This window comes from Parasteatoda tepidariorum, chromosome 10 (assembly GCF_043381705.1).
Source record: "Parasteatoda tepidariorum isolate YZ-2023 chromosome 10, CAS_Ptep_4.0, whole genome shotgun sequence".
NCBI classification, from domain to species: domain Eukaryota; kingdom Metazoa; phylum Arthropoda; class Arachnida; order Araneae; family Theridiidae; genus Parasteatoda; species Parasteatoda tepidariorum.
The window spans coordinates 62,331,807-62,352,706 of NC_092213.1; the positions used below are offsets into that span (position 1 = coordinate 62,331,807).

Below are 20,900 nucleotides of genomic sequence, written 5' to 3' on the forward strand. Positions count from 1 at the left end.
TTTGTTTACAATTGGGACGTCATTATCGATATTAAAGCACTCATTAATCTCTGTTTCTGGCATGAGATCCCGCTCTAGCCATTTTTGAGAGTATATCCGGAGCTCATTTTGGAGATCTTTTTCTTTGGAAATTTTAAATCCTTCAAAAGGAGATTCATCAACATTTTCTTCTAAAAAAAATACATGTCGGAATTAACTTCCGCCATGCGTGAGTTAATGTATCATGTTAAACAAATTCCCATGCTTTTGCTGACAACCATATAGCATCTTTTACAGTGAATGTTCCCAGAAAATCATGGATGGATTTTCCTTCATTAGCTGTGTCAATCAGCTTTGTTAAATGTCTTAATCGAGAGGTTGTATCAAGGACATACAGTTCGGGGGGAATATTGATATTCTATATTATTGGCAGGTAGATGTGCCGTACAGTTGTCTAAAAGCAATTTTGCATTCATCGGGCAATCCTACCGATTTACAATGTGCATGTGACTTGAGCGCAAATTCTTTCTGAAACCATTCTGCAATAAGTTCTTGTGTGATCCATGCTTTTTTATTAGCTACAAGCAAAACTTTTAATGCCCGGGGATTCTTACTTATGCCGACAACTGTCAGTTTCAATTTGCATGTGCTCGCTGCATTCGCAGGCTAATTATGTCAGCCTGTCTTTTGTAATTTTGAAACCTCTAGGTTTGATTTCATCTGTTGTAGTGTAAGTAGTATCTGGTAGATATTTATAATAGAGACCTGTTTCATTAACTTTAAAAATTTGTTCTAAGGTCAAGTTCTTAGCCTGAACCAGATTCATCACAAAATCAACATAATTCTCAGCAGCTTCTATATCGGCTGAGGCTTTTTCACCGCAAAATTTCGTTAATCCTTTGAATCGGGGCAAACCATTCTATGCCGTACTTGCAATTTTTTTCTATGCTAAGCTCATTGTGCTAATAATGTCAGCCTATCCTTTGTAATTTTGAAACCTCTAGGTTTGATTTCATCTGTTGTAGTGTAAGTAGTATCTGGTAGATATTTATAATATAGACCCGTTTCATCAACTTTAAAAATTTGTTCTTAGTTTGAACCAGATTCATCACAAAATCAACATAATTCTCAGCGGCTTCTATATCGGCTGAGACTTTTTCACCTCAAAATTTCGTTAATCTAATGGCGTTTTTTTCTTTGAATCGGGCAAACCATTCTATGCCGTACTTGCAATTTTTTTCTATGCTAAGCTCATTGTGAAAATGTTTCGCCTGAGCTATAATTATTTGCCTAGTTAAACGAAAGTTTTCAGATCTTCTCAGATTAGTTGCTCTCGTAACAAAATAAATGTTGTAACTCTTCGTTTAGTTCATTTTCCACGTCATCGTCTGAAATTAAACAAGGGACCTCTCCCACGCAAAAATCCAATCCAGCATCTTTGAATTTTGATGTTATTGTTGTAGTCTTGATTTGTTCCCAGATTTTGGACACCCATTATGCAACTTCTTCATACGTTGCAAGTCGCATTTTCCCACCTTTAGTGTAGTTATGTAGCCTATCACTCACCATCTTTTGACATCGGAGATTGTCGCAGAACATCATTGTATCTGTTAATCAAGAAAACAAATAAGAAAACAAAGTTTCTAAAGCAAAAAATTTATTTTACAAACATGGGTAGACAAACTGTCACATACAGAGGGACTAACGAAAAGAATGAATACAAAATATAATGCTTCAACGGAAGCTTAAATATTCTTTAAACAGATAACGAATGACGTCATGATCCAAGCAAAAACGACCAACAGCAAATGAAAAGAAACTGGCCGATCAGCACAGACCATGACGTTACCAACGTAAGTTGAATGCGTGAGGTCATCATCTTTGACAACTGACGAAGATCGAACCTTATACCCATTATTTTTATCTTATTTAAACAAAATAGAAAAAAAAAACCTTTTTAGCATTTATTTATCTTAATATGTGACTCCCTCTCATGCTTTCAACTTTTACAAAAATCCATATACATCTTATCAAAATCTTCAATAAACTAAAATAATATTGAAGAAATATTTAATTTCTTTAAACTAACATTTAAGTTCTTTCATTCCTTAAACCATCCAAAATATTAAACCTTCACAAATACTTTTGAACAAAATTTTTCAACTTCTTAGTTAAAGGCTTTGTAAAAATGTCCGCTAAGTTAAACTTACTCCTAACATGTTTAACAGTGAAAAATTTATCGTAAATTTACTTTTTTTAAAAATGATATATTACGTCGATGTGTTTCATTCAACTATTTTCAATAGGTGAATGGGAAAAAGCAATAGCAGATTGATTTTCACTAAATATAATAAAATTGCTTAAATTTATGTCTTTTAAATTTAATTCTCCACACTCATCTATTATACGCTTAATCCACATTACCTCTTTGGCAGCGTCAGTTAAAGTCACATACTCTGTTTTACATTCAGTGTTTTAAACCTGGGTTTTCTTGAAATTGTGATAATATATTTACCGCATAGCAAATATTGGGTCTTGTGCGATTAGTTATATAAAACAAACAACCCAAAATGTTCCAAAGCAGCAATTTTGCCAGTTCATCCACTTCCCTTTTAGAAGATGGACAATCAGCTTTTGATAATAAGTTACCCTTCGTAATCAGCAACGATGACAAAGGAAATTTAAAGCTAGAAAACATTTTACAAACTTTCTGGGTGTAACTCTTTTGGTATATTAACATCTCACCATCCTTTTGGACAAATTCAACACCTAACAAACGAGTTTTACCCAAAATTTTTAAATTAAAATAATCACCTGAAAGTTTAATAGCTCTGTCTACTTCATCTTTTGTCTTAGTGAATATTATTATATCATCTACATAAATAATAAGAATTACATTTTTATACACATATGTACAATTACACCACTTCAATCTTACAAACTTTAAGTTTTCAAGTGTATTATCCAATTTTAAAAAACCACTCTCGATCACTTTCTTTTAGTTTATAAATAGCTTTCTTTAAATGACAAACATGGCCTTGCTTGTTTGAATCTACATCTTCATTCAAATTTGCGTAAAGATAAGCACACTTGATATCTAATTGAGAATGATACCATCCTACCATACAAACTAAGATTGTGAATAACATTCTTGCAAGAACAAAATTTACCCGAGGACTAAATACTTCATCATAACTTTCCCCTCATATTTGTTTAAATCCCTGAGCAACTAAACATGCTTTGCATCTCACAATTTCACCCTTTTCATTTACTTTAGTTGTACTAATCAAGCAGCTTCCCAAAATGCTTTTATTTTTGGAGTTAGAACCAAATCCCAAACTTTTCTTTCTCTTATGGTATTAATCTCATCAGACATGGCTAATTCCCAATTTTTATCTTGGGGAGATTTTAAACAGTCTTTATACTTTTTAGGAATTTTAATATCAGTATGATTTGCTTCATGTATTATGTTATGATTAACCTGAAAATTTGAAACTACGAGAGAAAACATTTTCCCAACTGAAATCAAATAAACCCTTATCATACTGTAGGTTGTTACTATAACAGTAATTTTCAACATTGTTATGGGATCTTAATCTCATATTTACTCCTTCAATATTATAATAAATATCAGTTCGACTATTATGTGGGTGGGGTTTGTAATTTTGTTAGGCTACAACGTAGGGCTTAATGATATAGAAATTTCTTAAATCGATATAATCAACTCTTTTATATCACGATATTAGGTTATATCGATTTAACAATCTAAACGACAAAACTAAGAAATAAATCCACAGTACTCCTTCCTCTATTCAAATGTATTGTTGTTTTTTTTCTTATCTCACTTACAGTCAACTCCTAGTCCACAGAAATTTTAACTAAGTTGTTCTGATAATGAATAATTTTTTGTAGGTAACAAAATAAGCTAAGTTATTCTGAAACAAATATTAAAACTTAAAAATAAGTTAGTTAAATGATATACAGTGGCCTCTCATTAAGCAGGGCTTAATCCAGGTTTTCAATCATAGTACCTATTTTTGTGAAAAAAATTATTTTTGTGAAAATTTTTTTTATTTTTGTGAAAATTAAGTATTGCTAAAAAAAAACTACATATGTATACAAAAAGTACAATACTATAAAAAACATACACGTATTGCGCAAGGAATTGCTTATAAGACAGCTTGCAGATTAATTCCATTTATTAATTCAATGTAAATTATACAGCCAGCCAGCATAGAAATTTTTAAACTTATTTACTAATAAAATTTATTGAACTTATTATGATTAAGAAATTATTATTTTGATATTGTGTTAACTTTACTTTTGAATTAATGGTTGAAAAAATAATAGAAATACAGAATACATAGATAAAATTATATCAATCACAGAGATATTTTGCGATTTTCAGTATTTTTAAAGATAGTAATTATGTTTTGAGCCTGTTCATCAGATAATATTTTGGATCCATTGAAAATTATGTTTAGATGACAATTTAAAGACTTCTGTGAAATGCTACATCTCAGTTTGGTACAGACTAAATTCATCTTAGAAAACAATCTTTCCACAGATGCTGTAGAGGAAGGAACAATCACACACAAAGTTAACAGTCTCATTAAATTAGGAAAATCATTCCACACTGTAGCTTTTCTTTCCATAATTGATATTAAATCTGATGGTGTAATTTTGTGTCCCATACACACTTTAGCTTCATCTTTTTCATTTTTTCTAATCAACAATTTTGCTGCTTCTAATTTTTCTATATCAAAGGTTAATTTTGATTCTTGCATTTCTAATTCAAATTTAATAAGTTCTTCTTTTGCTGATATTTCTTGAATAAATGGTGCAGACTCTGTTGTTTGTCCTTGAAAATGATTAGTTTGCTTTTGGCCATAGAACAACATTAAATCTGACCATTTTTTTTCAATTAATTCTGCTTGATAGACATCTCTTCTTTCATGGTCTTGGACAAAAACGTCAAATGCAGCCAAGGGAGACTTGTCGCTTACTTCAAATGCAATTTTCATCTCATTTTTAAAATCATCTAAAAATGGATAGATAAAATTGTTCTCAAAATCTAACAATATTTTATGCGAATCACTTTTTTTGTTCTTACGAAGCTTGCGGTTTAAACAAGTTACTTCTTCAGCAAACTCTAGAAAATCCAAGCTTTTAGAAAAAAAAGTTGCTTCTCTCAAATTTTTACCAAAGTTCTCAATGTCTTTTAAAGTGTCTTGTACTTTATCATTGATAGAACTAAAGTTAATTGATTGTTTTTGCAGCCACAAATTTAATCTATCAACAATTTTTAGCATATCAGCTAGAAACAACATAGTTAAAAAAACTTCTGGGTTTAAGAGCTGATCTCTCACACCCTTTACTTCTGGTTCTTTTGTGTTATTGAAAACTGCATCTAGAGTTTCAATCATCTCTTTAAATCGAGATGCCACTCTAACACATGCATGCCCATGTGATAACCATCGTGTTGTAGAAACTTTTAACATTTTTAGTGTTTCTATATTGTATACATTTTCTTGTATATTTTTCAAAATATTATATTTTTTTGCACTATAGTGAAACATTTTCCACAAACTAATCAACAAAGTGTCCACACTTTTTAAATAGCTATGTTTCTTTAGCAAATGTGCAAACACAAGAGCTAACCGATGGTTGCGACAATTTATATAAATGCAATGAGGAGATATGTGCTTCATTCTTCTTTGTAACCCTGTTACTTCTCCACTCATCACGTTGGTTCCATCTAATGACACAAATAGACATTTTTTTATATCTATGCCTTTTGCAAGCATAAAGTGCTCAATTGTGCTCATTATAGTTGCAGCATCAGTAGCTGCTAAATTTATAAGTCCTAAAAAATTCTCTTGAACTTTTCCATTAGGAACTTTAAATCTGGCTAATAAGCCTAGTTGCTCTCTTTGTGCTTTGTCCATGCTTTCATCTGCAAACAAAGCAAAAGCATCACACACTTTTAATTGTGATAACATACTTTCTTCAATGTATTCGGAAATACATTCCAAAAGGTTTTGTACAGAAACTCGTGATAAATATGTTGCATTTTTTGCACAAGTTTCTAAGTGTCTCCTAATGTCTGTATCTTGAAGATCATTGCCCAAAAATTGTATTAAACTCTCAAAATTTTCTAAAACAGCCCATTGCTTTTGTACCATAAAGTTTAAAACTTTAACAAATTTCTTCATTACAATGTTATTTTTTTCTTTATCATTTTCGGCTCCTTTTTGAATTTGCTCTGAAACATTGAATTTTTTAACTGAATTGATACTGCTTGTTGCATTAATATGCATTCTACTGTCTTCATGTTTCTTCATGCATCTAGTTGGATGCCCAAGAAAATTTACCCCTTCAGTTATCCAAGGTCCTTTATTATTTACAACAGAGCACACTCTGCATAAAAACCCTCCAGCTGAAGGACTATAGTAAATCCATTCTTTACATTTTTCATACTTTGTGATGTTTTCAGGCTTTTTGCTACTGAAGAAATTGACTTCGCTTTCGATATTTTCCTCTATCGCAGGAACAGCATCGCTTTTTTCTGCAACAAAACAATCGTGTAACTCTTCAATCATTGGTTCCGTAGCATTTTTAATGCACTGTGCCTCGTTATCAACTGTAACGGTTTTTTCAAACGGCGACTGTTGTGACAGTTTCTCCTCAGTTTTTTCAGACTAAAAAAATGTTTTTATTGATTTCGTTCCTATACTATCGATCGTGCGTAAACGCTTCATGTAATAATCGCTATTCCGTGAGCCACCCGCTCCACTTAAATTTCTCCCTCGCTTCATTATAAAAACTTTTCATAAATCTTGTTAAAAAATACGAATGGAACACGTTTTACGCTAAATCATAACAAAAACACTTGTCGCCTGGGAAAATGAGTTGAGTTGTTTACGCGATGGCTCAATTTAGCCGGTTGCCTAGTATAAAAACTTCACCACTCACTCCGATTGAATGGCATATTTAGGAGAAGTGACGTCAGCATGTCAAGCCTGTTTTCGAGCTAGTGCGGTTGCGCGGAACGCCGTCCGATGGCGTACCATACGGCGTTCACTGTGAATCCACTTTTCCGTGAACTGCTCGGAAAACTATTCAGCACTTTAATTCCTTCTAACTTTCTTTTTTATTTTCGTGAAGATGCGTTTTTTTTTGTGAAGGTACCGATTTCTTTTTTAATTTTGTGAAGGTACCGAAAAACGGTACCAAAATCGCCCTGGATTAAGCCCTGTTACGATAGAGAATCAACGATCAACAATATTTGTCTATTAAAACAGTTCTTAAAATTTAAGATTTGACTAAGGAATTTTTTTTTGCACAATGAAACAAGATGTCCCTATTAATGGAGGCCATCTTAATAAGAGAATACTGTAAAGTGTATATTCGAAATGTGCAGAAATTCAATGCTACAATTTACTAATTTTATTCTGTAACTTTTTACCAAAGGTAATGGAGAATATTGTTTACCTTTTTCTTTTGCAGATATAAAATAAGAAATAACATAATATATTAATGAATTTTTAAAATTAATATTTTTAAATGTTTCACAATAAAATAAAACTTCAACTTTGAAAACCTGTCAATTTTATAATTGTAATAACACAATTAATAAAAATTTCTAATTTCTGTCAAAAACACTTGCATCTCCGCATTTTTCGGTAACAAAGATGCCCTATTCTTTGTTATAACAAGGCCTCCACTGCTGAATACCCTTTCTGATGGCACACTTGTTCTTTGAACTGCCAAATATTTTCTGGCTATGATTTTCAGCGCTGGAAAAAATGCTTCATGCCACTTCCACCATGCAAAGAGATCTTCATTTAGCCTTATTTTAATCATCGCTAAATAGCTTTGAAGTTCACTCTCGGCTTTTTTAGATGGTATGTGAAGCTGAAGATCACTTTCTTCATCTTTATTGCCTTCACATAACAATTTCTCCAATCCTGTTTTTTTTCTCTCCATGTTTCAGCCTCTACTACTGTTACCAGTAGACACATTATTTTTTTCGAACATGTCCTCCAATTTTTGAAGAATTAATCATTTAGCCTTTTCTTTGTCATCGACCAAAGCTAAGCGAAATCGAGGATCGCAAACTGTAGACAGTATTAGGAAATCCATTAACTGCTCATTTTCAAAATAGCATTCCTCTAAAGCGGACAGAATGTCAGCTTTAATTTTCCTCACAAATGTTTTCTCATTTTCGCCTTGAGATTCTTTTTAAATTTTGAACAGCAGAGACAAAACCGATGAAGCTGTCGTGTAGTGCTGCCCTGAAAGATTTTTCACGATTTCCTCCATTAAGCTTGTGGCATTGACAAAATCTTCGACAGCAGTGACTTCATTGCCCTCCAGCATTAGGTGTTTTTTTGCTGGATAGTCTGTTAATAACTTGCACAATGGCAACTGGTTTTCTAAAAACCTTATGCACAATTTTGAGGTGCTTCAGCAACGTGTGGGACATGCACTTGGCAGCTTTCTCACTTTTATCTGCAATAGTTCTTGAGTATTTTTAAAGTCTCTCGACATATTCCAACTATGGGCAAAGAATTTTGCAGCTTCTTCCGAACTACTACTTTTTGCTGTAGTGAGTTTGAGTTTTGCAAAGCTCTATTCACACCTATATTTATGGTGTGTCCGAAGCAGGGCATATGTTGTATGTTTAATGCAGAAATCGCTTTCAAAATATTTGAGCCATTGTCTGTCGTACAACAGTTGATCTCTTATATGTTTATATCCCAATCTAATAATTGTTCTTTTAATACCTCATTTATATTGTCAGATGTATGATTTACATCAAAATGCGGACAACTGAGGCAAGGGGATTTTAAGTTCCAATTTTTGTCTACATAGTGTGCTGTAATAGCAATACTATATAATATATATTCAAAATTTGAAATTCATATTTTTTTTCTAAGCAATGAATCAAACTATCTTACTTGATTTTATGAAGTGAATTACTATTTATAATTTGTAGTAAGTGGACAATTTTTAAAAGTATCAGGAATATAGTGCTGGAGAACTTTAAATGGTATTCAGACTTTTTATTATTTCCAAAGTAATTTTAATAATAATAATAAAGANTTGATAGGGAGCAAAAATAAATCGATTAAGTAGAGTCGAAAAGCTCAGTCCGGAATTTTGTTGAGGATGAAATGGGTAAATCGGTATTACGATGTTGGAGTTAAATCGATATATTTTGTCTTACATCGGTATAAAGCCCGGTGCTACTTGTAGCTTATATAATTTATTGTTTAGTATTTTTCATTCTTTCTTTAAAAATGAGTGCATCATACTTATCTTTAGCTGGTTACATCATGACTTTCTCATAAATATGTTCTAATAGACATTTTAGCAATTGCACTCTCTCGATCAGCTTGATCTTTACGTCTCTGAGGTTTATTGTAGTCGTGCCTAAGTATTTTTAACCCCAGGTTCTTCACCATCAAATACTGACTTTCTCTGCATATATTGCATGCATTGTCAGTCTTCACATGTAGTTTCTTCACGCTTGGAAAATCTACTGTAAACTCCTTTAATGTATGCTTTGACACGCACAAAGTTGACTATGCGTCTTGATCACAATATTCAAGAATAGTAAAATTAGTTGATTTTAATTTGTGTAACAAACAAATCAACCTGCATTGACATGCCCCTTTTACCGAAATAGTCCTGTTCTTTTTCACAATAGTTTTGTGTTAAAAAATTTTGCGACCAGTCTTGAAGCCAAAAGGCTGTTTCCTCGTCTGTTTCTTGCAGTGCTGCTACCTTTTCTTGTTTAACTCCTATCATTGTATGCCGCATGTATTCTATAATATTTTTGCTTGCAATTTTAGAATCCTAGTTGATTTCGTCTTTAGCAGCACTATTTTCTATATTTTTTACTTTACTTGCAATTTCATCTAATATAGATAAAAGTGAATAGCACTGGGAACATTCAACATGCACATGATCATATTTTATTCTAAAGTTTTTGTCCACAGATGAACTTAGAGAAAATTGAGTGCAGTGACTGGAACAAATACTGTTTGTTTTATAGTGTAATTTCATGTAGCTTTTCCCTAGATCTAAGCTTTTTATGTGGCTACTTTGTTCTGATTTTAAAAAAAAGTTTCATTACAATGTCAATAAGAGTAGCAAATGCAATAAGCGCATATGCTGTGGTGTTATCTAAGCAACTCAAAAATTTTCGTTCACTTGGATTGAAAGAATTGAGGAGGCAAAGTAATGACGAAGCACTGAAACTTTCGCAGTCAATACTTTTACAGAATTCCATTTAGTTAAATATTACATGAGTTTTTAATGCTGTGAGCACAACACGTGGAGTAGCATGTTTTCACCCACAATCATATTTTAAAGTTTTAATTCCATAGGCAATATCTTGTAAAGCATTAGTAGTAAATAAATCTAAAAAATGATCTTTTGTCATGTCAAGATGGTTTCTAGTAATTTTCAGATCCAGAGGCATATAGCCGGTATTGTCAAATTGTGCTCATAACTTTCTTGCTCTCCTGACCATCCTCTATGAGCATTCAAACTTATAATTTCTGATTTACTATATTAGCCAGGATCCAATAATGATAATAAAGTAAGCTTCAGAATTTGAGCTGGAGCATTCTCAAAAAGCTGATATTTTTTCTTCTTAATATACAACTTTTTGAAAAGCATGTTCCTGCTTATGCGCCATTTTTGTGTGGATAATTTGTCTTTAAACTTTGTTGTAACTTCTTTATATATTTTTTTCATGTAACATATGGTACAGTACTTGTAGAAACTTCTGTTACAGGAGACTTAAGTTGAAATTTAACTGGACTTGTATCAAGAGATGCTTGAATAAATGAATTGGTCTGAGTTTTGTCTGTTTCTACTGATAGACAATTGAGAACTTCAAAAGAAGGATCACTTGAAGTGGTGGCTTCTTTCTCAATGTCATTGTTTTTCTGCTCATGCATACCTTTGGATGGAAAATAATCATGATACTTTGAGCATACTATACTGTTTCTCCAATTGGAAAATTAAGTGGGATTATGTTTGCATATTAATTTATATGTTGTCCAACTTGCAGTTCTAAGACCTGTTTTTATCCTACTCTCAGTGTGATGAGGGTGTAAACAAACGGTAGGCACTTCCAAAAAATTCCAAAATCAAATAGAGGCTTTGCACTTTGTTAAACTCTTTCAGGCAAGACAGTTCTGATACAAATTTGATGTTATCACTGAAATTAAATTATAATGGTTAATGTGTTGAAAATTCTTTTAAGCTATTTGTGCTTTACACTGGCAATATTATAATAATATAAGGTTATTTTCCTATAAAATACTGTTCTGTAAACAAATATGTAAGTATTCTAATTTTCAAATATTAAAAAGCTCTATAATTTTTTTTTTTTTTTTTTTTTTAACTCTCAGGTCTACTCTGGTCCAATACCAAACTCATATCATCCTGTTGAAGCTTATCAGCCAGCTACAATGCCTCCAGGTATTTAAGAAAAAATATCCATATATGTATATTGCTTTTCTAATTTTTTGTTCAAATTACTATATATATTACTATTCTTCTAGGAGCAATACCTACTTCAATGCCACCACAAATGATGCAAGCGGCACCACATCCTCATGTACTCTATGGCAATTCTAACCCATATGCCAGGTAAATTATTAGGCTTCATAATATAAGTTAGTATATATTTTAAATTTGTTTGTAGTTGCCAACAAATTTTTTTTCATAATTATTTTATTAATTTTTCTTAAATCAGTGTTCACATATAGTCCATTTTTTTTCTTTTATGTTTGCTTTTTTAGATCTCATTTTTAGTCTTAGGGTAATTCCACAGTAACTCATGCTACAGATTTTTAGAAATCTAGCTTTCAAATACGATGCAATAATAAATATTGCACTTATTTTCTTTCAACAAAATTTAGGTTGATTACAATTTTTCTGTTTTTTTTAATGATACCATTAAAAATCCTAAGAATCTCTAACTTTTTGAAATTTTAATTAAAATAGCTTGGTAACTCATGCTACCAAAAAAGACACTCAGTTACGAGAAAAAAAGTTAAACCTGTATTTCTGCTAAAATTCTACATGTTAAGTACTTTAAGTCTTATGAGTGGATTGTATGTATCACTCTTATCACAAAATAGCATCTAGTTTTATTTTTAATAGTTTAAAAAAACTAAATATTTGACAAAATATATCAAGTATAAGGTAACTCATGCTACAGTACTGGTAACTCATGCTACATTAAAGATGAATAACTTTTAAAAATGATTACAGAAACAAAATAAAATATTATTTTGATATTTATTTAACATTAAGTATTTAAAAAAACATTATTTTATTGAAAATTAAAAAAATATTAAAACATTTAACGTTGTTCAAGAACATCAATTTCTTCCTTAAATTCGTAGAAGAAACGGCTCCCACTCTGTTTTATTACTGCATCTGGTAAAATCTTTATGATGTTTTCGAATGTCACATAGGAAATGTCATTTTCATCTGAAATGAAAATTTTTTTATTCATGTTTTTCTTTCTTAAAAACATTACCTTTACTTCTCCGTCATCTTCAACTTCACCTTGTGAAATAGCAGCATACCTAAAAATTTGCTTCTTACCTAAACATTTAATAAGTAGGTAAGTACCAAGTTTAATGCTTAATTTTGGAGGTTTAGTTGGTAAATTTTGTTCTGCTAAACTGGAACGTATTTTTTTGGTTAACAGAGCACCCGTCACCTTCTCCTGGTTNTTAAAAAAAAATTATTTTTAGGGTAATTGATAGTTTAATAGATTTGCAATGATAACATAACTATGTTTTAGTAACTCATGCTACTTGTAGTAGACCCTAATATCATTTATGAATAATAGTTATAACTACTTTGATTCTAACAATTTATTTTATTATTTTTATAAGGCTTATGAATGTATTAATCTGAAACAATCAAGAAATAAAATTTTCATGGCTATAAAATAACAAAATCAACATACCTTTTGCTGAAAATTGAAGTGGTGTAGAACAAAATCTTGTAATAGCTGACTTTAAAGTGTTGCCATCCTGATAAAAAGAAACTCTAACAAAAAATAAGCTGTTGTCACAACTGCTACAATAGTTCAGATTAATTATCCACTTAATTTATTAAGAAATAATTGAAAAAAATTTTTTATGGTCATGTCACTGTTTATATGGAATTGCCCCTTATCTAAAGTGAAGTTTAAGACAAAGTCTCAAGTTATTAAAGTCTTAAAGGGATAAGATTTTCTCTGTACGAAAAATTTATATCCTCTTATTTTGTTTTTCGAAAATTCTCTATGAATGGTATTTTAACTAGAGATCCTAACAGGAAATCATTATTGGTGACATTGAATCAGAGTTCTGCTCTGCATGTATATGTATAAAGTTTAAAATAAAATTGCTGGGTCTAACCCATTAAACGCCGCTATATAAACTGTTTTGAAAAAATTGGAATTTTCGTATGTTTAAGGTTTAATAAACATTTCTAATTTGAGTTTTAAATTTTTAAAAAACTTCATTTTGTTAAAAGATATAATAGGGTCCCAAAATGGGAGACTTGGCATTGCATGGGACTAACATAGCTCACTTACACACTGCGCTACAAGTTGAATGTTTAGTTTCATTACTTGTATACTTTTTGTTAAAAATTGCAAAATCTGTTTTAATGGGATCAATAAAGTTAAATATGAAATAAACATGTTTTAATGAAGAAGCAAATTAGTTCATAAATATTTTTACCTGTTTTATTATTGTTTAAATTTTTGTAAAGCATTACTTAACATTTTTCACTACACAAACGATTGATCTTTTTGCACACCAGCCTGTCTCTTCTGCTCACCAGCCTGTGTAATGAAGTGATTCACTCTATCAATGGTGTTTACTTGCCCATGTGGTCCAAGTCCATTCGGCGCAGTTTCTTGTCTTTCATAGTTTAATAAACACATGACTACATCTCTATGAAATGTTATTTGTGACATCTGTTCATTCACCTTGCGATGAACCCTCCATGCTGCTACCACAGCCATGTTAAGAGTGTTGGTGAAAAGGGGCCACCGCCACTTTTTACCCTTTATTTTTTGTCTATAAGTACTCAGAAATCGGCCAAAAAGATCAACACTGCCCATGTTCTAATTATACGAGGCAGCTAATCTAGGCTGAGGCAAATCAATTTTCTCAGACTCTTGGCACCAACGTTTTGCCTGTCCTATTCGTTCCATTTCCTCATAATCTGATGCCGGGCATACAATTTTATTGTCTTTCCATTTTTCAGCACTAACATTCTTTGTTGTAATGCAAACAGATGTTCCTCTTTCTTTTTTCACTAAATCCCTACTGTCGTGCGAAGGACAAAAGTCTGTTCTCGCACCATTCTAGTTATACAGAATTCCCTTTTTCACATTTCTTCAAGCAATGTCAGAGAGTTGAAAAAATTGTCAACATACACTTTATGTCTTCGATAGTTTTCTACACATTCTATCAAATCTAAAACTTGTCTGGTTCCGAGGGGTGTGTTAGATTCAGTTGTTGTTTCTCTTCCCACATAAACCGGCAAATTATAAGGATAGCCTTGTGAAGAAGCAAGAACCCACACTTTATAACCAAATTTTATGGGTTTTCCTCGCATGTACTTCTTTGCAAAATGTGTCTCTGTATAAGGAATCATTTCCTCTTCAATACTTAAGTATTCAAAAAATGTTCCAAACTGTTGCAATTTCTTACAAAGCATCTATTTTTGGCCAACTTGTCGGTGGTATCAATTGTATCATTATTACAGAAATGAATGTACTTTTTTATGTCTCTAAGTTTTGCCTACTCGTGACATTTTGTATAAAGGGCAGATTGCAATCTTCTGCATTGCTCCAGTATAAATTATCTTATTGCAGCATTGAATGGTATCTGTTAAATAATAAGATTCCTAAAAAGGCATCTGACATCTTTTCAGATAAGGAAACAGGGGTAGAAATTTAAAAAAAAAATTACTGGTCCATAGGACCAGTAACTAAAACATTTTACTACATCACAAAACTTTACTGGTCCGTTAGATTTTTTGGAATGATTTTTTTTTTAAAAAAAATCAAGCTGATTTAAATCAGGAAACCCTGAATTAAATACCTAGATTTTTTCAAAACTTGATGAAAAATATCAATAAAATTTATCTAGATTAACAATTTATTTGCATCATGTAAAAAATAAGTAAGTAAAATATAGTCTGCTATTTTCTGAAACAAGCTTTTTTCCTTTCACCACTTTCTAACCATAAGGCAACTGCTGGTGTAGGATCAAATAATTCAATGTTAGGACTGTCAAGATTTATTCTCATCAAATCATTCAATGATTCTGTGGACAAGCAGCTACGCCAGTCAGACTTGGTTTCATTCATTATACTAAAACCTCTTTCACATTCTGATGATGTGCTTGGCAAACTTAATAACACGTCAATTACTGCCAAGATTTGGGAATGTCCAATATGATGTTGAACATTAATGTCTTTTCAGGTTAAACTGTTTGGCTCATCCCTTCTTGAATAAAGTGCCTTTTTTAGTGTTTTCCACTCAAATAAGACATCAGATGTTTCAATGCCAAATTTTTTGAGGATACTGGCGTAATTATCAAGCATAGCATTTATTTCAGATTCTCCAAAATCTTTTGGGCAAGGTTTCAAGGGCCATTCCTTTAAAGATAAAAGTTTACTTACAGAAAGTAAGCTTTGATCAATATCAACAAACCGTTCTTGCAGCTGTTGAATTATGGTATCGCTGAATTGGTGAAAATGTCTTTCTTTTCCTTTTATATTCTCGTTTCTCTTTTTTTTGTCGTCAGAGAATTTAAATTTGCTCATTTTATCATTAATTTTTGCTGTATCTTCTTTGAGATCTTCCAAAGACTCTTGCACAACTCTTACACATGTATATGCATGAAATAATGTTGTTGTTCTTTCTTGGAGTGTTATTGACACTTTCTGCAAGCAGCAAACAATTTCACTTAGTTCTAAAGCAGCATAAATCAGTGAAGGTGTAGTCAGTGCTTTAAAGAGACCTAGGGAAACAGCAGTAGAATCAGTTTTTGATCTTAGGGAACAGTTTTCTAACTGCAATTTTACAGCCTCATACAATTCCCAAAAATTATTCAGGGCCGTGTTTAGATGGGGCACCCAACGAGTTCCACCAACTCTGGTTGGAAGGTATCCGACTACGTTCGACAACCAATTTTTGAAATATAATAAAATATTGTGAACATTTCTGTTATTAATCAACTAATTAATCATAAAAAAGTTTAAAAAAAATTTTTTTTAGTAAATTTTAAAAGAAAACTTGAAATTTTTTAACAAATTTTATGCTATTGACAAACCTTATTTTGAAAAATCTAATTAAAATAAAATAATTTTATGACATTTAATCCACTTCAGGTACAATTATCTATTGAATGAACTAAAAGTTTCTTAAAAAATTAATTTTTCTATAAATTAAAATGGAGCGAATTTTAACCATATTTTTAATGTGTTTACACACAAAAAACCCCATTATCTGATTTCTAATCAACAAACCTAGATTATTTTAGTTCATTCTCTAGAAAACAATATCAAAAACAATAATATAAAGTTTTATGAGAAAATAAACAATACATTTTGAAATATCATGTTTGTCGTAGCAATATTTATTAAAAAATGCAACAGTGAAAAAAAACGCATTTAAAAGAAACATTTACATATTACAGACAGAAAAATGTTTTAAACTCCAATAAAATTTGTCAATTTTATTAGAAACACTTCCTAACTATTAAATGTTTGTATAATTTTAACCTTTATGATGAAACTTTTTTTTTATCAAGTGTAGCAACAAGTCTAATTATAGATTTCAAATATACAAAAAAGTCACAGAAATTTATTTTCTATAACTTTCATAATAATTAATGCTTTTAAATTAATTTATCCTCATTTTATAATGCAATAACTACCTGAAGTTTTTCAACAATTAATTTTTTTATAAAAAAAAATTTAAATTTGAGATCAAATAATTATGAAATTTTAAAAAAAATTTGAAATACAACACATATCTTCATCACTGGTACACATAAATATACACACAAAATTATTTTTAAATATTTTTTGCATCAATTACTAGAAAGCATGTTTAATAGGACAAACAGTCTGATAAATGTTTCTATATAAAATGTTAAAAAATAGAACTGGAAAGTGAGAATTATATATTTTAGATGCTACAATAATTATGCATTTTCAAAATGCATAATTATTATTTTGCTTATCTTATCTTAATGTCCCTTTTATCAGATTCAAAATATCATAATCAAAGTACATTTTAAACAGTTCATATGGAGTTTTCCCTGCTAATTTAGGGTTAATTTCTTCTAATAGTGGTGTTTCTTCTGATTGAATTGAATCCAATTTATCAGCTTTGTCCTAATTGTAGAATTTTCTTTTCGATTTCTCGTTCCAGTGCCGTTTGTTGTAACTGAGGCAGATTTCATTTTTGCGAATTTTTTGGGTTTTACTTGCTTATTTTGAATTGTGGGCAAATCATCTTCATCGCTTGAAAAATACTTTTCCGGGAGAGACCTCTTACTCTTTTTCAAAGATGTTTTTTCCCATGAAACATTCTGTGTTTTATCACTTTTTATATTCAGCTCTACTTCTCCGCAGACGTCTACTGACATAACGTCATCTAAATGATTTTCTTGAAAGTCTTCGTCAGTTACCTTACTGGGATCTGGTGGTAAGCACGTAATACTACAATCATCATCAGAGAATTCATCGGAATCTAATGTTTCCATATAATCAAATACCTGCTGTACAGTTAAAAACTTGCGAGGCATTTTTAAAAATTCCTTGGGAAAAAAAAAGAACCACACTTACCGAACAATCGGGTTAAAATACTAAAGGGGAAAAAATTAATCCTACAATTTGAGACATTCTATGTAACAGAATGGAATATGGGAGGGATCACAAGGAGTAATTCAACACCTGAACTGATAACATTTGACCTTCAACAACAAAGGAGAGGGTACTTAGTATAACAAAGAAGAATCCATGAATATTTGCCTTTGTGTAAATGTGTTGAAGGTGGGATTAGTCAGAAGATGCCAAGTCTCTTTAAATAAACTGTAAAATCTTTCTAAATCAATTTTTTTTCTAAATCAATTTTTTTTTAAATTCTGTCTGTAATTATATGAAGATAGAAAAATTATTTTGTATATTCAATATTTTTAAATTTCTCCACTTAAATTTTTTTTTCCTGAAAATATTTTCATTGGAAGTAAAAAGAAGTGGTTTTGATTAAATTTAAGTAATTTTTAAGCATACAATTTACATTTCAAATTTTCTGTGAAAATTTCTAATGAAACCAAAATTTCTAATGAAACCAAAAACTTTCAACAGTCAATAAAAAATATGCGTGTGAATTACTCGGCAAAAAAAAAAAAAAAAAATCTCAAAGGTTCCCAGAATTAGAGACTTGACGCTTAATGGGTTAAACAGAAATCCTTCAAGTTTTCAACGAAATGCAATGGTGTTAGAATAATCTTTGACTTAACTTCAATTCTAATTTACAATATTAAAGATATTTGCTGAACATTAAATCCTGATACATTTTGTTAATTGAGGTTTTGTTACCTTGCCAGAAAATATAATAATAAAAATTATTATAAATATGGATAGTGTTGAAGAAAATAAGTCTTGCTACTTCACACTCTAAAGAATTTTATAAGCACGATAAAAACTTAATCTTTTTTCGTACTGTTTGAATATGTAAAAACTAATACTGCATCTATGCACGGGATACCAGTCAAACAATACCATTCAACAAAATTGTTCTTAACATAATCGGCTTTGTGGTGAATGACAAACGAATGTTTATTTTATGAAAATACTAATGATATGTAAAGGTTTTCATTGTTAAAAATTATTTGTTTTTTGCTAACAAAATAATTGCTGGCATTTTTATTTTAGTATTCCACCAAACTCCGCTCCTCCTACCAATTTTTCAGCTACCCTTCCCACAAGAGAGTCTAGTGGAATTTTTTATGGTGATATGGTAAATTCCATGCCCCCAAATACTGTATCTATGCCTGTGCAACAGCAACCTATGTTATGAAGTGCATAAAGACTGTACTCCTAAGTGCTATTCAATATTTATAAGTGTCCTACTTAGGAATAATGAGTAATCAGTTTGATTTGTACTTGTATAGTTTATATTTAATGTGCATATTTTTATGGTCATATTATGCTCAATTTGAGAAGTTGTAAACCTGTTTAGTTGTAAATATCACTAATATTTATATTTATCCTGCTTTTGGAGTTTTTGTCAAAAACTTCATCCAATATCTCTGATGAAAATTTCCTATTTATTACTTTCCTGGATATTGAATCCTTTTTAGTCTGTACATAACAGTATTGTAGATATTTTGCCTATAGCATTTTTTATGTGCTGCAATTTGAAAGAATTTATTATTGTATCCATCCATAGTTAGAATTACATTGCCTAAAATATTGAAGCAAGAAAATTTGTTTTATTAACTCAGATAAATGAATCTTGATGATGTTTAAATAATTTATTGCCAATTATTGTAAAACCCATCAAGATTTATTTGCTGCAGCTTGATATAATTTGTTTTTTACTACAACTGTATTACTTATTTTACGATCGAAATAAATAACGCTTTTTAGCATTTAATTTGCTCTTTTTAACTGTATAATTCATTAAAAGATTTTTTATTTTGTACGAGTGTTTTTATTACATTTTATAGATTTCATTTATTTTTTACGTTGATGCATAATTTTTTCCTTTGTTTTTTTGTATCTATCAGATGATATATATTTCATGTCTTATTGATACTAATTATTTTGTTTTCTGTTGGTAGACACTAATATTCAGTTCTAAGTTTTATTGAATAAAAAAAGAAATAAGGTAAAATTGAAAATGAAAATTTCTGATTTTAAACATAAGTTGTACATAAAACAGTGACTCAGAAAAAGAGAAGAATTGTATTGTTTCTTATGTGATTGTAAGCACTCACATATTTGTAAAATAGACATGTAAAAAGTGTTAGAAAAAAATTTGTATCTGCAAAATAAATAAAAATTAAAACTGAATTGTTTGCTCTATGTTTTTACATTTTTTCTCTTTTTTGCTCTGCCTCTTGCTATTTATATTCTTCTGAATTTGCTAAATTATTATTCAAAGTGTTTTCAAAATTAGGTTGAAATTCTTAGACCTAACTTAGATCTTGTGTTACTATACCCCACATTTCATCTGTTTCCTGTAACAGTTTATCTTAGATGTCTGTCTACACATTTTATATTAATGGGAAATAAAAGAAATTGAAATCTCTTTATTATATATCCGAAAAAATCAGAGTTTTACTTAGGTTTGAAACAGAATATGGTACGAGAGCAAACTTTAGCACTAGCCCCAAATATTTGGATGCCAATGACTAGTAGAAATTTTGCTCCTTTGTCTATATGGCAAGACTGCCTTCCTCTCATGGAGTTTCCTTTGATAAGATAAACTGTCGCACCAAAGCCCTTTATGTGCCCTTGTAATGTTTTCCTTTTTATTTTTTCTACCTCTTATTTCGTAAGACTTAGTTTATAGTACTGCTTAATAATGTTACAATACTATTTAAACTCGATATAGCAGATTTCAGCTTTTATGCTACTCAACAAGTTTGCGTATCAGATTTTTAATTTCTTTGCATTTTTGCCTGTAGTTAAACACAGGGTCTATAGTTATGAGGTACAAGAGCGATATGTGTGTAATGTCAGACTTGATTTAAGTTTATTGAACTGTTAGATCTTGTCTAGATTGAGTAATACCTATGACCAATTTCGACTCATATTATCAAGTCAATGTTTTTGGATTCTGTTCTGAGGGA

General features: G+C 30.6%; 1 protein-coding gene across 1 annotated transcript in view; it reads left to right on the top strand.

Annotated features, from left to right (window-relative positions):
- Positions 1-20,118, top strand: part of LOC107448132 (signal transducing adaptor molecule) — a gene marked incomplete at its 5' end in the record, with an annotated part of 44,501 nt that extends 24,383 nt beyond the window's left edge. Inside the window, 3 exon segments of the mRNA XM_043045390.2 lie at positions 11,412-11,481; positions 11,565-11,652; positions 18,976-20,118. Of these exon segments, the coding sequence (XP_042901324.1) occupies positions 11,412-11,481; positions 11,565-11,652; positions 18,976-19,120 (303 nt within the window). The 3' untranslated portion in view covers positions 19,121-20,118.
- Between the last annotated feature and the right edge of the window lie 782 nt (positions 20,119-20,900).